This window comes from Podarcis muralis, chromosome 13 (assembly GCF_964188315.1).
Source record: "Podarcis muralis chromosome 13, rPodMur119.hap1.1, whole genome shotgun sequence".
NCBI classification, from domain to species: Eukaryota; Metazoa; Chordata; class Lepidosauria; order Squamata; family Lacertidae; genus Podarcis; species Podarcis muralis.
In genome coordinates this window covers 48560280-48581928 of record NC_135667.1, presented here as the reverse complement: position 1 = coordinate 48581928, position 21649 = coordinate 48560280, and the positions used below count along the sequence as shown (strand labels likewise).

Sequence of the window (21649 nt, the reverse complement as noted above, 5' to 3'; positions counted from 1 at the left end):
GCATTTCCGTGCACTGCTCTGGTTCACCAGAAGCGGCGTAGTCATGCTGGCCATGTGACCCGGATACTGTCTGTGGACAAACACCGGCTCCCTTGGCCTATAGTGCGAGATGAGCGCCGCAACTCTAGAGTCGTCCACGACTGGCCTTAATGGTCAGGGGTAAAAAGGTAAAGGGACCCCTGACCATTAGGTCCAGTCCTGACCGACTCTGGGGTTGCGGTGCTCATCTCGCTTTATTGGCCGAGGGAGCCGGCGTACAGCTTCCGGGTCGTGTGGCCAGCATGACTAAGCCGCTTCTGGCGAACCAGAGCAGTGCACGGAAATGCCATTTACCTTCCCACTGGAGTGGTACCTATTTATCTACTTGCACTTTGACGTGCTTTCGAACTGCTAGGTTGGCAGGAGAAGGGACCGAGCAATGGGAGCTCACCCCGTCGCAGGGATTCGAACCGCTGACCTTCTGATCAGCAAGTCCTAGGCTCTGTGGTTTAACCCACAGCGCCACCCGTGTCCCTAATAATGGTCAGGGGTACCTTTACCTTTATTTAGCATTAGAAGAAACATGTCTGCTTCCCTTCGTGTCTAAGCAAACAGCATAAAACAAAAGCTATACACAACGGAAGTTCCCAGCAGGCTGTGCTGGACTGTAAACAGGCATGTGACACACAACAGTCATGCCTGTTCCTTTTAAGGTGGAACGGAACATCAATATCCTAACGAGTAGCTCGTTAGGGAGCTGTGATTGGCTGCACCAACCTACATGGTTGGTGCCGAAGATATTGTTGTGCAAAACAGTCCTTACTGCTTAGCATTTTCTACAATGCTCTGATAAAATAGTTAGCAAGCTTTCAGTGTCTCTTAATATATTATCCTTGCGTTGCAGAAAGGGAATGGGGGTCGAGGGCTTAAGTTTGCTGGTCCTAAAACTACTGGGTACATTTGTGATTGTGGCGAGATTTGAGTCAGGGATTGACACAGCTTCGTTGAAGTGAATGGATCAATCCCAGTGATTCATGGCTTTCGGTTGGATTTTCTGGGTTCCATGATTTCTGAGTCCTTGGTATACCTTTTTATGACAAAGTTAGGTCCGTTTTCCATAGGACATGACCTGAATAGGTACTTAAAAGTATCCCGTGTCCACTATCGTGGATTTTTTATGTGTGAGTTCTTCCCATTAACTGTGCTAGAGTGGGGAAGCCAGCTATAAGCATGTTGACACAACTTCCATTTGCTAATTAAGTGGCCTAATTAAGCCCGAGTAAGTCTTCTGAGCTTATAACTTCCTGCTTGTGTTCTTCCCAGAGGCATCGGGCTGGTCACTGGGGGAAACAGGATGGTATTCTCGAGATACGACTTTTGATTTGATTGGTAAATGCTGGATTCAGAGTGGAGCTCATTCTTCTTTCGTTTTGCTCCTCTAAAGGCTTTTGCAGACAAACAGGTCTTCCTCAGTCCTAGCCAACCTGCTCCACTCTTTGACGTGGAGGGCTGAGGAACCAGTGTGATTTTTAGGGAAGTGGCCCACAACAGTTTATGCCACGATAAATCTTCCAGTCTTTAAGGTGCCCTGCAACTCTTTGAACCAAGCCAGAGACCCTGTCTGCAGCTCCTATCTTCATACCTCTGCCCTGGGCTTGCTGCCTAGTACAGTGGTACCTCGGGTTACATACGCTTCAGGTTACATATATTTTATATTTTATACCCTGCCCATCTGGCTGAGTCTCCCCAGCCACTCTGGGCGGCTCCCAATCAAGTATTAAAAACAATACAGCGTTAAATATTAAAAACTTCCCTGAACAGGGCTGCCTTCAGATGTCTTTTAAAGATAAGATAGCTACTTATTTCCTTCACATCTGAAGGGAGGGTGTTCCACAGGGTGGGCGCCACTACCGAGAAGGCCCTCTGTCTGGCTCCCTGTAGCCTTACTTCTCGCATTGAGGGAACCGCCAGAAGGCCCTCGGCGCTGGATCTCAGTGTCCGGGCTGAACGATGGGGGTGGAGACGCTTCTTCAGGTATACAGGACCGAGGCCGTTTAGGGCTTTAAAGGTCAGCACCAACACTGACACTGGGAGCCACTGCAGATCTCTCAGTTATGTGGTCCCAGCGGCCACTCCCAGTCACCAGTCTAGCTGCCGCATTCTGGATTAATTGCAGTTTCCGGGTCACCTTCAAATGTAGACCCACGTAGAGCACATAGCAGTAGTCCAAGACTCTGCTAACCCAGAAATATTACCTTGGGTTAAGAATTTTGCTTAAGGATGAGAACAGAAATCGTGCTCCGGCGGCACGGCAGCAGCGGGAGGCCCCATTAGCTAAAGTGGTGCTTCAGGTTAAGTACAGTTTCAAGTTAAGAACAGACCTCCAAAACGAATTAAGTACTTCACCCAAGGTACCACTGTATTTAATTTCTTCCATGGAGGTCAGGGTACTGAAGCAGACCTTTTTGCTTCAGCAACTTTTTCTGCACGATGCTTGCTTCCCAGCCATGCCCGGAAATAGTTCTGTCTGTTAGCCATGATGCAATGTTTGGAAATGGGTTTTTAAAATAATTTCACGCGATCTCTGGATTTTTTTGTGTTGCATTTCCAGGATTGATGAGAAGTCTAAAAGATACCTCAACCCTTTCCTAAAGCAAGGGAAAAAATCACCAGTAGGACACTATAGCATCAACCTGACGGCATCGGTAAGCTCTTTAAAACAAAATCTCCAGTGAGAGCAAGCATGCTTCAGAGACTCTGTCACAGGACGCCTTGTTCTTAATGCCTGTCCTAGGTTTGAATTCAGTTCCTTTGTCTTTGTCGGAGAGTTGGTTGTGTTGCAATTCTTGGCTAACGTCCTAATGCAAGCAGCGTGTTCTGTTTGAAGTGCACGATATAAAAACAATATGGGTGGTTGGCTTTGCTGCCCAGCTCCCCAAGGGACTGATTCCCCTAAGTCCATGATCAGTCAGAGATTATTATTATTATTATTATTTATACCCCGCCCAAAAGGGACGCGGGTGGCGCTGTGGGTAAAAGCCTCAGCGACTAGGACTTGCCGATCGCGTGGTCGGCGGTTCGAATCCCCACGGCGGGGTGCGCGCCCGTTGCTCGGTCCCAGCGCCTGCCAACCTAGCAGTTCGAAAACACCCCCGGGTGCAAGTAGATAAATAGGGACCGCTTACCAGTGGGAAGGTAAACGGCGTTTCCGTGTGCTGCGCTGGCTCGCCAGAGCAGCTTCGTCATGCTGGCCACGTGACCCAGAAGTGTCTCCGGACAGCGCTGGCTCCCGGCCTCTAGAGTGAGATGAGCGCACAACCCTAGAGTCTGTCAAGACTGGCCCGTACGGGCAGGGGTACCTTTACCTTTTATTATTATTAATAATAATAATAATAATAATAATTTATACCCCACCCATCTGGCCGGGCTTCCCCAGCCACTCTGGGCGGCTTTCAACAGAATATTAAAATACAGTAATGCATCAAACATTGAAAGCTTCCCTAAACAGGGCTGCCTTCAGATGTCTTCTAAAAGTCTGGTAGTTGTTGTTCTCTTTGACATCTGGTGGGAGGGCGTTCCACAGGGCGGGTGCCACTACCGAGAAGGCCCTCTGCCTGGTTCCCTGTAACTTGGCTCCTCGCAGTGAGGGAACCGCCAGAAGGCCCTCGGTGCTTGACCTCAGTGTCCGGGCAGAACGATGGGGGTAGAAACGCTCCTTCAGATATGAATGGATGGAGGCAGGAGGCAGTGAAAGCAAGGCAGATCTTTATTATTCTGTTGCAACAGAGTTCCCTCCCCTCTTGGCAAGGGAGCAAGAGAGACCCAGAACCCAGAAGAAAACATTTCTTTTAAGGGTTTTCATTTTGGTGTGGAGAAGGCAGACTACAAAAAGTCAGAAATTATATCATACTTAAGGTGGGGTTACTGTGGCTCAGACAGGCCAAGGTGTGATTTTCCTGAGGATTTAGCAAGTTTTACATAGTTCCAGACACAGTTTACACAAAACGTTAGCCTTTCATAAAACCATGGGTAGGCAAACTAAGGCCCGGGGGCTGGATATGGCCCAACCGCCTTCTAAATCCGGCCCACGGACAGTCCAGGAATCAGCATGTTTTTACATGAGTGGAATGTGTCCTTTTATTTAAAATGCATCTCTGGGTTATTTGTGGGGCATAGGAATTTGTTCATTTCCCCCCTTCCAAAATATAGTCTGGCCCCCCACAAGGTCTGAGGGACAGTGGACCGGCCCCCTGCTGAAAAAGTTTGCGGACCGCTGGATAAGACCATCGAGATGCCCCTCGGACATCCCTCAATGTGGAGCATCTGGGCAAACAATAACAATTAATACAAAGGAGGTTCCTAGATATAGGAGAGGAAGCCCTTCAGGAACTTCCCCTGGTTGATCTCTGCCTACGTGTTCTCAAGCAAGGAGGATGAAGGAGGCAGAGGAAATACTGAGAGTCTTTAGGAAAGCCAAGATGGCTTTGGTTTCCTCCCCTGTACTATTTTAGACATGCAGTTTATATACTTACCATACTTTTCCGTGTATAAGACGATGGCTTTTTCTTTTTAAATGATGTTAAAAAATTGGGGCGGGGACGTCTTATACATGGTCAGTGCATATTGGTGATATGGGATTGGTTGCTTCCGCTAGCCAGAGATTGTCAGAGGCTATTGTGCATGTTATTGGTGGCTGAGACAAGGACTGGTGTTGATTTGCTGTTGCTGCAGCAATTGGGCAAGCGATTGGCGGCTTCTGCTGGCGAGGGGACAGACGATAGGCGGCTTAATTTCTGGCAACTCCCCCCCCCCAAAAAAGCTCAAAAACTCTGGGCAATCTCCCCCCATTTCCTTAAGTTGGAGTCCCCAAAAAGTCTTATACATGGGGTGGGATTATACACAGAAAAATATGGTATGTGTGTGTGCAATTACCAGTGTTTATTCTGGATTCAGGTAGGTTGGTCTGACGCGATCGAAATATATAAAAGAAATAAAATAAATGGACAATTATTTTTTTAAAAAATTATATTTCGACAACATTTATTCTATATTTGAGACCTTAGAATTCCTATAACAGGCATAACTATGGCTCAGTGTCAGAGTGCATGTAGGAGGGTCCCAGCATTTTCAGGCAGGACTGGGAGAGACGGTACTGGATATCTCCACCGTGTTGAAACGGTACTGGATACTGTATGAAACAGTACTAGATATCTCCACTGGCTCCTTCCTCCACGGCTTCCTCCTTCTCAGCCTCGGGAGACATCGCGCCAACTGGGCTGATTTGCTTTCAAAATCTAGACTGCTTTTGAACATAGCTGTCAACCGTCCCTTAATTTGTGGGAAACTCCCATATCCCAGCGCATGTCCCGCTGCTGTCCCTTATTGATGATGTCCCTTAAATTTCCCGGGTTTCAAAGGAAGCAGCTCCTCTCCCTCCCTCCCTGCCGGCCAGGGAGGAGGGAGGCTCCAACTGGGTTGCTTGGCTGCGTTGCTCACCCAATAAGGAGTCTAAGAACGACTGGGGGGTGAAGCTTGCATGCCTTGCGCCGATCAAATCAGCTGCGTTGCCTGGGGACTCGCCTTTGCTCAGCGCTTCCCAGCGGAGAGGTGACAGTGGTTTCCCTTGCTGCATCCCCTTTGCCGGGTTGCTGCGCTGTGAGAACCACCGCTTGAGGCTTCGTTTGGCTGCTGGCTGGGCTTTCTGCCTTTGGCTCGGAGGGGCTCAGAAGTTGAAGATACCTGTGCTCTGAAAAATCTCTTATTTTGGCTGCTGATCCCTTATTTTCCAGGCTGCTGGTCCCTTATTTTCAAATCTGTAAGTTGACAGCTATGCCTTTGAATAGTATCTCTCTTAGTCCAGATCCCGCTTCTTGTCTGGAGCTTAGCATATCTGGATGAAACTCTGCTTTTAACCATTCCTGCCTTGGCCAGTCAGATGAGGGAGCCCAGAGATAGTGGATGTTGGTACTTTGTATAATCTCTGTATGTTATGGAAAGTGGCCTTTAAAAAAGTACTAAATGTAGACCACGGATTAGGGTTGTTCTTTTTTAAAAGCAACATTTTCTTCATGTTTTCTCCAATTAACGACTTGGTAACAGGTCTCGAATGAAAACAACGTTCTTCAGACAAACAAGAAACGATGGGAGTTTTCCAAAACAGATGTACGTTTGCCAGAGCTTAACTACGGCTATCTCCCTGAACTCAAAGGTGTGGACGGTAAGAGATCATGATAGATATCCAACCAATTATGGGATCTAGCAGCTAAATAATAATGATACAGTGGTACCTTGGTTCTCAAACTTAATCCGTTGAAGAAGTCCGTTCCAAAACCAAAGCATTCCAAAACCAAGGCGTGCTTTCCCATAGAAAGTAATGCAAAACGGATTGATCCATTCGAGACTTTTAAAAACAACCCCTAAAACAGCAATTTAACATGGATTTTACTATCTTGCGAGACTATTGATTCATAAACGAAAGCAATAAACAATGTACTGTAGTATAAAATAAATAAAACAGTATTGTAGATGATAAAAACTAAAATTAAATTTTTTCTTACCTGCGCTGATCATTGTCTGGATGGGGGGCTTTTATCCATTTCTGCCGTCGCAGTCAATCAGTAACTGAACTGGGATCCACACAGTCACAAAAACAAATTAACTGAAAAAGCCTCAAAACAAAAAACACAAAATAAATAGCAAAAACAAAAGCACCAAATATCAGCTCCAAATATCGCGTCAGAACACTGCAACCAGAAACAGAAGGTTTGAATTACAATGGGGGAGGGACACAAATTAGCAGTGCAACAGGAAACACAGGGGGACTCAAAATGGAGCATGTTCGGCTTCTGAAAAATAGTTCGAAAACCGGAACACCTACTTCCGGTTTTGCAGCGTTCGGGTTCCAAGTTGCTTGTGAACTAAGCTGTTTCGAAAACCAAGGTACCGCTGTAATTTTTTTTTAAGAAATGGGAAAAACATGAACCACGATTGAACTTTATGAAATTAGACTGTCCATAGGAAAGTAAAAGTACGTATTTAAGTGTATGAAGTTTTGCCGTGCCCTTAGCCAGACACACAAAAGTTGTGAATAAGCAGTTGAGAGAAACGTGTTGTTAGATTCAGCTTTGATGTTTTACATTCCTGGGATAGTTCTTGGAATTACTGATGTGCTTCTAACTTGCACAGATAAGTTCGTTCCAAAAATGCGCTAATTGATGCATGTGTACAAATGCTCAGCCCATAATGATCCACCCATCGGCTTGTACAGGAGTTGTGAGGAATCACGGTGCTTACCTGGCAAGAGTGATCTTTAGTCCAGGTTTCCCCATCCCTGCTTTTTGCGGTCAAACTTCTACAAAAAAAGGGCGTGGAAATGGGGGCGGAGTGGGGGGAACCAGCTAAGCAGATGTGAACCACATTCAGATAAATGATGTAAATATCAAAATAGCTTTCAATGTTTGCGTAAGCCAAATCAAAAGAAAAACGTGTTGCGCTAAGAGCCACAGGAAGGAGAGACTACTTTCGCAAGAAAAGAATGACGATAAGATGATGTGAAAACAAATTGTCTTGCCTTCGTCCGTAGCTCGGAATTCCAGATTTCTGAAGAAAGAAAACAAAATTGTTTCCGAGTCTCGCATGCCGTCTCTCGCCACAATAGACCTTCAGAACCCAAGCCTTGCCCTGCACCAGGTACTAAATCTCTCAGAGTTTGGGAAGGAGAGGGTAAGTCTCCAGCTATTGAGCTAGTAAGTCATCTCTGTGAGGTGCCTATCTCCGCAGTCCACGGGGCTCGTAGGATGCAGGGTGTGCCTTAGAGAAGTGCCCAAGCCACAGAGGTCCAGGTTGAACCCAGTTGGCCCTTGTGCCATGTGACTCCTATTGGCTTCTGAGAAACCCCTGCTTGGAGACTCTTGGGAATACAGTGGTGCCTCGCAAGACGAAAATAATCTGTTCCGCGATTCTCTTCGTCTAGCGGTTTTTTCGTCTTGCGAAGCAACCCTATTAGCGGCTTAGCGGATTAGCGCTATTAGCGGTTTAGCCGCTTAGCGGCTATTAAAGGCTTAGCGGCTTAGCGCTAAAAGGCTATTAGCGGCTTAGCGGCTTAGAAAAAGGGGGGCAGCGGGGGAAAAATCGCAAGACTAGCAAGACGTTTCGTCTTGCGAAGCAAGCCCATAGGGAAAATCGTCTTGCGAAGCAACTCAAAAACGGAAAACCCTTTCGTCTAGCAGGTTTTCCGTCTTGCGAGGCATTCATCTTGCGGGGCTCCACTGTAGAGATGGCGATTTGTATTGTTATGATATGCCAACGTTCATTCTCCTTGCCCTGCCTTTTAGAAAGCAACAGAGCCTATAATTATAATAAGAATTTATTATTTATACCCCGCCCATCTGGCTGACTTTCCTCAGCCACTCTGGGCGGCTCCCAATCGAGTGTTAAAAACAACACACCATTAAATATTAAAAGCTTGCCTTCAGATGTCTTTTAAAGATAAGATAGCTGCTTATTTCCTTCACATCTGAAGGGCGAGCGTTCCACAGGTGGGCGCCACTACCGAGAAGGCCCTCTGTCTGGTTCCCTGCAACCTGTGGAACACCCTCCCATCAGATGTCAAGGAAATAAACAACTATCTGACATTTAGAAGACATCTGAAGGCAGCCCTGTTTAGGGAAGCTTTTAATGTTTGAGGTTTTATTGTATTTTTAATCTTTTGTTGGGAGCCACCCAGAGTGGCTGGGGAAACCCAGCTAGATGGGTGGGGTATAAATAATAAATTATTATTATTATCTTTAAGGGGGTTATGTAAAAGAAATTTAAACTCACAGGGAGTAGGTCTTTTTGTTTTTAGAATGAGGTTTTTATTTTAAAATTTCCATAATACAGTAGAATAGCTGCTACCAAAAATACATGTCAAATAAGTAGAAAATTGATGCCTCTCTCAAAAGTAATTATTAGCTCTTGCCACACAGAGAGGATAGTAGCTGATCCCAGTTCTCATCTCATCTGGGGTCATTCCTTTCCCCTCCCAGCCTCTCACCCTGGGAGACCAACATTTCCCTGTCATTCATTCATCTAGAGCAGGGGTCAGCAAACTTTTTCAGCAGGGGGCCAGTCCACTGTCCCTCAGACCTTGTCGCGGGCGGGACTATATTTTTTTTTTTGGGGGGGGGATGAATGAATTCCTATGTCCCACAAATAACCCAGAGGTGCATTTTAAATAAAAGCACACATTCTACTCATGTAAAAACACCAGGCAGGCCCCACAAACAACCCAGAGATGCATTTTAAATAAAAGGACACATTCTCCTCATGTAAAAACACGCTGATTCCTGGACCGTCCACGGGCCGGATTGAGAAGGCGATTGGGCCGGATCCGGCCCCCGGGCCTTAGTTTGTCTACTCATGATCTAGAGAATCGGTCTATCAATGGCTGTTAGCTGTCTTGTATGGCACTTCCATATTGGGAGATAATATTTTAAGAGGGCCTCCAAGTGGTTTATGAAAATACCTCTGAATATCAGTTGCCACAGACAGATGTGGTTTGATGGAAACCCAATTAAAATTTACTCAATTTGCAGGTATCTGGAATATCTCTGCAAGACGCTTCAGACTCCACTTTCCCCAGAGTAGAACATTAACGTCAAGTGAGACGGAAGGGTCTCGATCCTGCAAGTGTCTGCAGTGCTTCTACACCCCTGTTGCCTTTTGGGAAGTGCAGAATCCCTTTGAGGAGGATATACATGGGAACAGGGGCGTGTGTTTTCACCACATTCTAGGTAATGGCAGCATAAGGAAACAAACATTCCCAGTTTCTTTACAGTTGCCAAGGTGCTATAAGACTATAATGTATATAAAATGTCATCTGGATTGAATTATTTCAGTGCGTCTGGGGGAAACGATACCAGTCATGGCAGTGTCAGGCTTTTATGAGTTTTGAGTACTGCCCGGCGTCTTTTTCCGGAAGAGGTCTGGGAGTAACGTAGCTGTTTTTTCAGAATCCTAGTACAAATGTGAAGCGCTTCAGTACTTGAACGACTCCCTGGCACTCGTTACACTTTCTCCAGGAAAGAATCTTTCGTCACATGCAAATATTGTCAAGTGAGACGTGGAAATGTGTGTTTGTAAACTGCTAAGCATGATGTGCTGGTTTCCTGCCTCAAACTCCCTCACGGGGAGTCTGCTTTTGTGTTTTGCAAACGTGCGTTTCTTGCTTGGTGGAGCTTTCCATTCTAGAATCCCATGGCGTATCCAGCAAACTCCCTTTCTGTATAATGCGCAGATCAAAGCCCTAAGAACTCAGTAATATTAAAAACGGCCTTTGCAAATTCCTCTTTCATCTTACGAGAAATGAATATTTCATACCTGCAGTATAGATATATTCATCCGTGAGGCCAGTGCTACAGGAGTAGCTTTGTCAGAAACAGCTTGCATGATGCTGCAATGTTAGATCATATAGTTTTTGCAATCTCTAAGGGAAAGAAAGGATTTTAACTGTTGTCAATGCTGACTTGTGCATGTGGTGGCTACATAACAGATTACTTCTAAGTAGTTCTCCTCGGGTTCCCACTAACCATAATAAGATGTGTATACTGATTGCTGCTCAGATTGTAAGAGTACCTGAAATCTTCTGTAGCAGTTATGTACGTCAGGAGGTCCTACACACGAGTAAGAGTCTGGCAGAGACACATGCCCAACTGGCATGTTCTCTCCCTCCTGGTTGGTTGTTTGGGAGATTCAAAAGCTTTCTCCAGCCCAAACATCACAGTGACTGATACGTCAGAGCATAGCTGTCAACGTTTCCCTTTTTTAAAGGGAAATTCCTTTATTCCGAATAGGATTCCTCGCAAGAAAAGGGAAGTTGACAGCTATGCCTCAGAGGCATCAGCACACTTCAGGATCAGCAGAGTCAGCGTTCAGATTCAGTAGCGCAGCATTTTGGCTAAACTACGTTTATTTACGTATACGTTTATTTCCCCATGTTTAGGGAAGCTTTAAATGTTTAATGTATTACAGTATTTTCATATTTTTTTGGAAGCCGCCCAGAGTGGGTGGGGAAGCCCAGCCAGATGGGCGGGGTATAAATAATAAATTATTATGATTATTATACACACTTGGAGCATCGTAACTCCGCTCCTTCCTCTTCAGCATCAGGCAGCAAAGCAAAAGGACAAATGTCCTACATCACGGAAACACAGTCATAAAATTATCCTGTCTCCATCACTTCCCACAATGTGGAATGAAAACATACACGGTCATGTGATAAAAATAATCCCATGACTGCAACACGCGGAATGAATCCTAACACTGTATACGTACATCTATGTTTCCTGGTAAGATTGCATAGATTCAATTCAACAAAAACATCATATCACTTCTTGTGGACTGCTTAGACGTTTCAATCAAGCGGTATATACATTTTGTTAGATAAATAAAAACATATGGAGTCGCCCTTGTTCCTCATTTTCCCCTTCACTCATCCTAGGCTTGTAGCTCAAGCATGATGACTGTTTTATCCTGGTCCCGATTTTTTCTCAAGGATATTTTTGTGTAAATTGAAATAAATGCCATTCGTGTGCACATAATCCAGCCATATAGAGGGAATTGTGCACATTTCCTGGTCAGTATGCATAATCTTCCAACAGCCCTTTTCTTAATAGTGGCATTGGGGGGGGGGGATTTCCATCAGAATTGTGAAAGAGGGAGGGAAGGTTTAGAAGCTGTGCTGAAAAGAGAGCTGGACTTTGGGGGGGGGGTTAATATATAGCTGGAGCCCCACCCCTTCTTATTGCTCTGTTGGAGGGTACGATTGTAAGAGTGTAAGAATAGACATGGGGCCAGATCACACACCAAATTACACTTCAGGCTGCAGATTACACACTTCTGAACAAGAGATGGAGGGAGGAAAGGCATGTTGTTATTATTACGGTAATTTTTATTGAATTTCTATACCACGCTTCATCTGAGGATCACAGGGTGGTTTACAATAGAAACAATAGAAGAGGAATGTTTTTGCCTAGCGCCTAAAGATATGTGACGAAGACACCAGCTCAGTGACCCTGGGGAAGAGTATTCCACAAGCCGGGGGCCACTGCAGGAAAGGCCCTGCTCTCGTGTTGCCACCCCCAGACATCTTGTGGAGGACGCACACAAAGAAGGGCCTCTGAGGATGATCTCAGGGTCCGGGTAGGTTCATATGGGGAGAGGCGATCCTTGAGGTATGGCAGATTTGAGCCTTTTAAGGCTTTATAGGTCATGCTTCTTGGAGAATCTGCATACTGACTGGAGAATGTGTTTATAACCCAGTGAATGCACAAAATGCATTTGAGATATTCACTTTCCCCAAAGCCTGTTAGAGATTATGCATGATGGCTGAAGAACGTATAAAAATGCAGTTGATTATATGCACATTTCCCAAGGCCTGTTGGAGATTATGTATGATTGACCAGGAAATGTGCAGAGCTCCCCCTTTATGGCTGGATTATGTGCACATTCTCCATGAGTTCTGGTGAATGTACACCCGCCCCCCATCCCGGATAATGTGAATTGACAATAGGCCTTTCTAAAGAGCTTATCTGAGAAACCTCATCCAAGAAGTTGGAAAACTCTTGTCTGTAAATAATCTGTATCTGCAAGTGCTTTTCTTTGTAGCTCAACCTTCTTAGCACGTTTGCAAGCTCTGGGCGCTGTTGGCGTTTTAAGTGTATAGATATGTGATGCTATAAAGCACTGTATACATTGGTGGGATAATAATAACAGAACATGTAGCATTTTATATCTACAACACAGATTTAAACTGGTTTGATAGTGATTCCTTCTCACCACCAGACAAATTGGGAACTGGACTTCTTTAGAGTGAATTCTCAATGCTGTCCACAAGCTGCAGTTCCCAGTTCTTTGGGGGAAGCTGTGATGGTTAAACTGGTATAAAACCAATACATTTTTACAGTACAGAAATGTCCTTTGTGTTTCCTGTTGGAGTGATCTTGTCTCCACTTTTAAGAAAAACACAAAAACATGTGGATCATATTGCTATGCAGTCAAGTCATTGGGCAATGCAGCTAACAAGGCTAGCTTTAAATGAGCAAACTGTGTTTTATTTTCTAAAGCTTCTTAGGATCTTAAGCATGGAAGCTGCTTGCTCGACTAATTTCAAGGCGGCAAATTTGGAAAAACAAAATTGTACCTCATTTCTTCTCAGTATTACATTGTTAACGGTATGTTCCCAACTGTTTTATTGAAAAGATAGGATGGAAATGACATTTTTAAATAATAAACAAGGACTATCGTGGTGCGGCCAAGTCATAAACGCAGCTTACTTCAGATAATTGCTGCAAATACCGCCCAGCCTCCTGATTGGCCGCTCTTGGTAGAATTTAAACAAATATAGCTTGGGTTAGCTGACCGGAAAGCTCACATCACCACCCAATATGTCCCTTGTTCCACATTACTGCTACTTTATTTTGTCTTCTTAGAATAATAGTCTCTGTTATCAAACTCACTTTTTATTGCAAATTTTAAACGATCGACGAATCTGCGGTAGCATTTGGTTTTATAAAGTAACTTTGATCTCTGTGTCTACAGGCTTTTCCCACCGTGAACTATTGTTTTGCTATAATGTGCATTCCTTCAGACGAGACAGGGACATTTGAATAATGCATGTCAAGGTTTGTTTATTAGGCATATTGCACGATGGTACCCAGAGTGCCAGTGTGGTTGATATTTATGCTGGTTGAGTGGAATTGCTTTACCAAAAGAATGAGTTGCAAGTCACCACACTTGACCTGTTCAACTTGTGACCAACTCTTTAATCAACAACTTGCACTCATAAGCAGTGCTTTTTTCTGGGAAAAAAGTTTAGGGGTACTCTCATTTTCCTACTCGCATTGAAATACTCCCCCTCAGTGAGGCCAAACTTAGATTCACAAAATGTTTAGGGGTGTGCGTACCTATGCCTTCCGCCAGAAAAAAGACCTACACTGGCTCCCAGTACATTTCCAAGCACAATTAAAAGTGTTGGTGCTGACCTTTAAAGCCCTAAACGGCCTTGGTCCAGTATACCTGAAGGAGCATCTCCACCTCCATCGTTCTGCCCTGAGGTCCAGCGCCGAGGGCCTTCTGGCAGTTCCCTCGCTGCGAGAAGCCAAGTTGCCTTTAAGAACAAATAAAGGCAAATGCTAAGTACTAGCATGTTTATTGGAAGTTCTTCCTACCTTCTAGAACAGGCTTCCTCAACTTCGTCTCTCCAGATGTTTTTGGCCTACAACTCCCATGATCCCTAGCTAGCAGGACCAGTGGGCAGGGATGATGGGAATTGTAGTCTCAAAACATCTGGAGGGCTGAGGTTGAAGAACCCTGTTCTAGAAAGTGTTATCTTCAGTCCTGCCGCCTTTAACTGACATGAGCTATTGCCTCTTATCTTAGAAAGCATTTCTCACTGGTCTGTTAAAAATGGGTGTATATTTTTAAATGTAATCTCCTGTCACCGGAACCTCTTTATACTGAATTTTGTTTCGAGGTGGTTGTTGTTTTTAAATTACTGATGGCAACATGCTTTTTACATGTGCTGGATATTTGTTTTTGATGCTGCCGTTACAGCTAATAAAAATCAATACTATTTGTGCCAGAAATAACTCTGCCTTCCTTGTGGAGTGGGAGGAAACTTCCTTTGCCAGGTGAAACGTCTGTCAGGATTTATGGTGAAACCTTCAGTATATATGTAATAAATTCTGTTTAACTCCTTTGTGGATTGTAAGATGTGCTTATTCTACACCCGAACCCTCTCCGAGGTGACATGAAATAGCATCATCTTTATACAAATATATACCTCTCCCCTCAGAAGTGTTACCACAAAAATACCATTTTGACTTCAACGCTTGCTTAATAACCTGTAATTTCTGAGCGCTGTGGCTTTGCAATGTTCAGACATGTACATCACATTCTTGTAAATAAAAGCCTTAATCAGATTTCTGTCTGGCTTTGATCACTATTTGGATAATTTATCCGAAAGAACCTGTGTTGCTAAAGGAACAGAATCCATTTATTTGAGCAGCTTGCAGTCCGTTCTGTTAGAATACGCAGCAGGGTGATTTGACATCAGCTCTACATGCTAAGAATGTGTAGATTTCAAAACCGCAAGTATTTTCAGAAGACTATTTCCGCGTAATGATACAGCGTCTAAATGTCCCGATAGGTTTGGACAAGCATCTCAGTTCTTCCTCTGGCCCATGTATGCAAACCCATGTATTGCCCATGTATGCAAACCCAAGCCTCAAATAGATTGTTGTGGTCTCGTTACCAACTTCTGATTTCAGAAATTCTGAAACTGGGCAAGACCAGGAGGCAGAATTGGTGAAATTCAGCACAAGAGAAGCCAGTAGCGAAAAACCAAACTCATTCTATTTGCCTCTTTACCAGAGATCAAACCTTACAGAATCTCAGATAGTTTCCTTATAGAATTTCAGATTTCTGGGAGAAACATAACCGTTTGCTACAAAGAACCTTTTCCAACTGCATCCGAAAGGAATCTTGCTCACCTACTTGTTCACAAGTAGATCTTTATCCTAAATTCAGAAACTGGGCAAGCCCACCTGCAGATTTGCCCTTTTCTGCTAACCTGTTTGCAGGCTTAAGTCCAGGATTTAAATTTGTTGCTTTAAAGTGTTCTCTGTTGTGGTTAAGGGGTGCGGGGAGTTAGTACTGCTCAATCCCACAGGGAGTCCTTGCTCTGTTGTGTGTCTCTCTTCCTTCACTTCTCTTCCGAGGAGTCCTCACTTTGGGATTTGCCATTCCACAAGGGCATTCCAATGACGGATTTGCCATTCCAATGACGGGCGTGTCTGTTAAAGGGAACAAAAGCACGATAGAAAGTGGGCTGTCGGCGTAGGTAAAAAGGCCTCCAATATAACAGCCGAGGTGCGGCCGCCGCCGCCACAATACGGTGAGTTGTCGCCTTCCTGGTTTTTGGGGCTGTGGTTCTTTCTTTGGTGGTTGGCGATGTTGGTGTTGTTAATGGGAAAATTTGGCAGCTGGTTTCCTCCCTGTCCAGCCTGCTGAGCCGCGGCACACCAAAGGCACTGGACCGTTTTGTCAGCCCTGTTGGAAATGGAGTTAGTTAGGAAAGTCGGATACTATTTGAACATTTCTTGCAGATTGCGCCAACAACAGATAGATATATTATATATTATTATAGTATAGTATAGTATAGTATAGTATAGTATAGTATATTATATTATATTATATTATATTATATTATATTATATTATATTATATTATATTAGACGCGGGTGGCGGTGTGGTCTAAACCACAGAGCCTAGGGCTTGCTGATCAGAAGGTCGGCGGTTCGAATCCCCGCAACGGGGTGAGCTCCCGTTGCTCAGTCCCTGCTCCTGCCAACCTAGCAGTTGAAAGCACGTCAAAGTGCAAGTAGATAAATAGGTACTGCTCCAGCGGGAAGGTAAACGGTGTTTCCGTGCGCTGCTCTGGTTCACCAAAAGCGGCTTAGTCATGCTGGCCACATGTACGCCAGCTCCCTCAGCCAATAAAGTGAGATGAGCGCTGCAACCTCAGAGTCGTCTGTGACTGGACCTAACGGTCAGGGATCCCTTTACCTTTACCTAAGCATATACAGGATTACAGGATTAAACTGTTCTTAACCTGAAGCACCACTTTAGCTAATGGGGCCTCCCACTGTCGCCACTCCGCCAGAGCACAATTTCTGTTCTCATCCTTAAGCAAAGTTCTTAACCCGAGGTACTATTTCTGGATTAGCGGAGTCTGTATCCTGAAGCGTATATAACCTGAAGCGTATGTAACCCAAGGTACTACTGTATTGTGAAAACATTTTTTCAGTGGTTTTGCTTCTTCCACCGTCTAGACAATTTGCTCTCTCTTTAATGTAATAAAAGTGAAGACTATCCATATACCATGTTACAGTTTGTATTCTGGAGTAACTGTATGTAACATTCCAGAGTAGACTTACTTACCCTGTGCAGTCTGTAGGGTAAAGGTAAAGGGACCCCTGACCATTAGGTCCAGTCATGGCCGACTCTGGGGTTGCGGCGCTCATCTCGCTTTATTGGCCGAGGGAGCCGGCGTACAGCTTCCGGGTCATGTGGCCAGCATGACTAAGCTGCTTCTGGCGAACCAGAGCAGTGCACGGAAACGCCGTTTACCTTCCCGCCGGAGCGGTACCTATTTATCTACTTGCACTTTGACCTGCTTTCAAACTGCTAGGTTGGCAGGAGCTGGGACCAAGCAACGGGAGCTCACCCCGTCGCGGGGATTCGAACCGCCGACCTTCTGATCGGCAAGTCCTAGGCTCTGTGGTTTAACCCACAGCGCCACCCGTGTCCCTCATAGTCTTTAGGGTAGACTTAGCCTATAATTTCCCCGAAGTCCTTGTTGTTGGCCTGTAAAGGACATCCACACCTTTTCCTTATTTCATTCTCATACTTACTTCTTGGTTCACATCCCACTGGGAATTCAGTATTGTCAATGCGCTCATCATCTGCCGTGGGCAGCTCAACTGTGACATCCTGGTTTTCTTCACCAGAGAAAAGACTTGAATATTTTCCTAGAAAGATTAGAGCCTACACTAGTTTACTGTGCCAGGAAAAGCACGCAGACACCATGACGTGCACGTTTTGCCAGTGCATTTAGCCTCAGACTCTACAACAGGGGTCAGCAAACTTTTTCAGCAGGGGGCCGGTCCACTGTCCCTCAGACCTTGTTAAGGGCCGGACTATATTTTTTTGGTGGAAATGAACAAATTCCTATGCCCCACAAATAACCCAGAGATGCATTTTAAACAGAAGCACACATTCTACTCATGTAAAAACAGCAGGCAGGCCCCACAAATAACCCAGAGATGCATTTTAAATAAAAGGACACATTCTAATGTAAAAACACGCTGATTCCCGGACCGTCCGAGGGCCGGATTTAGAAGGCGATTGGGCCAGATCTGGCCCCTGGGCCTTAGTCTGCCTACCCATGCTCTACAAGGAGGAAGAGGTGTCTGCATCTCACTCATACACAGTGGTTCAATGAGGCAGGAATTGTGCTGTCCCAGTATTTGCCCCCCAGCAGGAACAGAAATTCTATTTATCTGCAAGAGTGTTGTAAGCATGGAGCAAAGAGGACAGACCTGGGCTGCAACATGATACCTTTTTTTTTTATAGGTAGGCTAGCCTCAGACAGTAGCTAGCTGATGGATGTCGACTTACATTATGGATGTGCAGTACGTTCTGTATTATTTTATGAATACTATTGCTACGTGTTTGCCCTGGCCTTTGGCTGGAACAATAAGCTTAGGAACTGAACTGAACTGAACATACTAACACGGTCTACATGCCAATTCATGCATTTACAAATTCTCTATAGGAGTCTGGCTATTGACTCTCTTCAGGGTAAGGGCTGTCACCAGAAGTGGCTGCCTTGCAAAATTTACCACACGCAGAAGCATGGGTGTAGCTGGGGGGACAGTGAGGGGCATCTCCCCCCCCCCCAAATCAATAGGTAACAGGTTCTGCCCCCCCCCAAATCCTGGTTACACCCATGTGCAGAAGTGTGTCTGGTGCTCTCAGATTAAGAAGTGAGCTATGCCAGGAGCAATTAGGTGTCTAGTCTGCATGGAATTGCGGTGGACGCTCTAATCCAGCGGTTCTCAACCTGTGGGCCCCCAGATGTTGTTGGACTACAACTCCCATCATCCCTGAGCTCTGGCCTTGCTAGCTAGGGGTGATGGGAGTTGTAGTTCAACATCTGGGGACCCACAGGTTGAGAAAGGCTGCTCTAATCTCTTCATCCCGGTATTTCAAAGGGAACATGTGCCTTGTGATCACATTGTCCATTCTGCTACAGCGTTTTCATAGAAGATGGTACATTACAGAATATAGCTTTCGGGCAAAGGACAAAAACTGTCTCTCCAAAGCTACCCACATTTCTATAGTGCTTCAGTATCTGTTTTCTTCGTGGAATTTGTATTTAAGTCGCTCAGCTGCACTTCATGCTAAATGCAGACTCCTGGTGCCACAGTAGTTGGGTATAACCTGCTATTCACCAGCCCATGGAAGTAACACTCAATTATAATTATGTGGATAAAAATTATGTGCCAAAATCTAGAAAGAAAGATGTCAGGAGCATTTAAAATTTACATCCTTGAAGCAAGCTCACGTCAAATGCATTAAATAATGTGGATTTGCCTGGATCAGCGAAGCACACCAATTTTGTTGTTTGAAACTTTGCAGAATGAGCTTTGATGCACAGATTGTAAATACCTGGGAAACTAACATCCTTTAAGAAAAATAATAGGCTGATTATGAACAGCTGCTCTGATTGTGACCAGGTGACAACAGAAACACCCAAATTCATGCATCCATCAGTAAACTTCTATGGGACCAGATCTGTTTAGAATGTCATTTTGAACACACTTACGGCAAACTGAGGCATGAGGTAAATTGCATGAATGTATTTTGGCTGCAAGCCGTATTAAGTTTTTTGCGCTGCTCATTTTAACTGTTGTCTGCAATATGGTACTGTTCTGCTTTAAATTGCTTTTATGTGATTTTATTACCATGAAATACACTGGGCTCCCTTTGGGCAGGAAGGGTGGGTTATACATTTGAAATACTGTGGTAAATAAATAGTATACACATGTTACGTAAATAGCAGCCGTGAGAAAGCCTGAGCAGCCTTAGGACTAGAGGGGTGGGGAAGGGGGATAAAAGCCATCTTTCCCACGCTGCTATTTCCAGTTTTAGGGAAGTCTCCACTGGTGCTGATGGGAGCTGCTATAGAAATGCAGGTAGTTTTGGAAAGCCAGTTTTTGTCAGGGTCATGGCAGGGGCAATAAATTAAGCTTTCCCACCTTGCAGAGCCCAGAGATTGTCTCTGCTTCCCCATTAGCTGCTAATTTATATAACACCCAAAACTTCATCAAGTTTTGCTCTTAGTCCCAGACTCATATGCCATTTTGTGCAACTATCTATGTCCCACTGTCATTTCTTGAGATCCATTTCAAACACCTATTTCCATATTAAGTGTATGAGAAGCCAGTGTGACACAGTGAGTACAGACATGGGTGGGGAAGGACCTGTGTTTGAATCCTGCTCAGCCTCGTGCTCACAGTGTGACCTTGGTCCAGTCACACTCTTGGCAGAAGATTCTTTATTTAAATCAAACAAAGATTTGGCAAGCATTCTTGCTTTTGGTCTTTGAATGTCTCTTGAGCACCTTTTTAAATGCTTTGGGTTAGCCAGTCTCTTAAATACCATTTTATACTGTTTTTTAAATGATGTCGTGCTTTTATTGTATATGTGTCAGTACACCACCTTGTTATACATTATGAATTGAGGGACTATATCAACACTTATATAAATGAGTAGACAAAGTGTCCTTCATTTTCAAATTATGTGAGATTTTTGTAGTGTTTTCCCCACAAGCAACCCCTCAACATTTACTAGAATTGCCTATGTAATAAGCTCCAAACAAACTAGGCCAGCTTTAAAGATCTCTCAAACGAGACAGATACTATCTTCACATGTTAACACCACAAAACTGCCCCTTCCCTACAACAACCTGATATTTGACACAAAATAAAAAAAATCCTTCCAGTAGCACCTTAGAGACCAACTAAGTTTGTTATTGGTATGAGCTTTCGTGTGCCTCACCAATAATAAACCTCACCAACCTCACCAATAATAAACTTAGTTGGTCTCTAAGGTGCTACTGGAAGGAATTTTTTTATTTTGTTTTGACTACGGCAGACCAACACGGCTACCTACCTGTAACTACTGATATTTGACTGTTTAATATCTGGGAAGAAATGGAGGCAGTGAGAGATTTTACTTTCTTGGGCTCCATGATCACTGCAGATGGTGACAGCAGCCACGAAATTAAAAGACGCCTGCTTCTTGGGAGAAAAGCAATGACAAACCTAGACAGCATCTTAAAAAGCAGAGACATCATCTTGCCAACAAAGGCCTGTATAGTTAAAGCTATGGTTTTCCCAGTAGTGATGTATGGAAGTGAGAGCTGAACCCTAAGAACATTTGCCGTACAGCTGTCCCTCATGCATCACTGTACACACATATGCTCTTGAATTCTGAATTACAACTGAAAAAATATCACAAACCACAGAAGACTTACCTTCCACAATGGACAGAGCTATCCACAAAGTCAGCCACCTGCAGGAGAAGCCAGCGGTTTGCTTGAGAGACATTTTCTACGCTCTGAGCATCTCAGCAGCCCTGCCTTTAAGAAGAGGGGATGAGTCAGGGCCTGGCACAGCTCTCCGCTGGATTAGTTTGCAAAGTTTGCAAAGTGGACCACAAGGTAAAGAGCGCTGCCTTCCTGCTTTGAATCAGAGTCTTAAAGAGCAACCCCACCCCACCAGTTTTGTCTGGATAGAAATTTTTTTTGAAGCGTGTATCAGGAGGAATGTTTAAATTTATCGAATTCTTCTGTTTTCACCTTGGTATCAGAGAACGGGATGCTCTAGAGAAAGAGGGCAAATGGCTGACAGCTTAATTTGAGGCTCCACCAGCCAGACCTTGTTCTTGCAGTTTAGGTCAAGGGGAGTCTGTAACCTGGGGCAGCAAGTTTCCTAAACTCCATTCAGGAGGTGCCCGCCCCGTGGAATGCCTTCCCATCAGACGTGAAGATATAAAAATCTAC

General features: G+C 44.6%; 1 protein-coding gene and 1 long non-coding RNA gene across 7 annotated transcripts in view; one reads left to right on the top strand and one right to left on the bottom strand.

Moving 5' to 3' along the window:
* Positions 1–11966, top strand: part of CDKL2 (cyclin dependent kinase like 2) — a 28423-nt gene extending 16457 nt beyond the window's left edge. For 4 of the 6 annotated variants that reach the window (XM_077917569.1, XM_077917567.1, XM_077917568.1 and 1 more), the window contains exons 11-14: positions 2591–2684; positions 6079–6196; positions 7562–7701; positions 9555–11966. In XM_077917569.1, coding sequence (XP_077773695.1) covers positions 2591–2684; positions 6079–6196; positions 7562–7701; positions 9555–9614 — 412 coding nt within the window. In that variant the 3' untranslated portion in view covers positions 9615–11966. The remainder of the gene's footprint in view (positions 1–2590; positions 2685–6078; positions 6197–7561; positions 7702–9554) is intronic. The other 2 variants (XM_077917571.1, XM_028701729.2) reach the window with 2 other exon arrangements.
* Positions 11967–15225: 3259 nt separating this feature from the next.
* LOC144325153 (uncharacterized) lies at positions 15226–21387 on the bottom strand. Its single transcript, XR_013390472.1, has 3 exons — positions 21122–21387; positions 17433–17549; positions 15226–16068 (listed from the first exon to the last, which is right to left on the bottom strand). It is a non-coding gene; the product is annotated as an uncharacterized LOC144325153 (long non-coding RNA).
* Between the last annotated feature and the right edge of the window lie 262 nt (positions 21388–21649).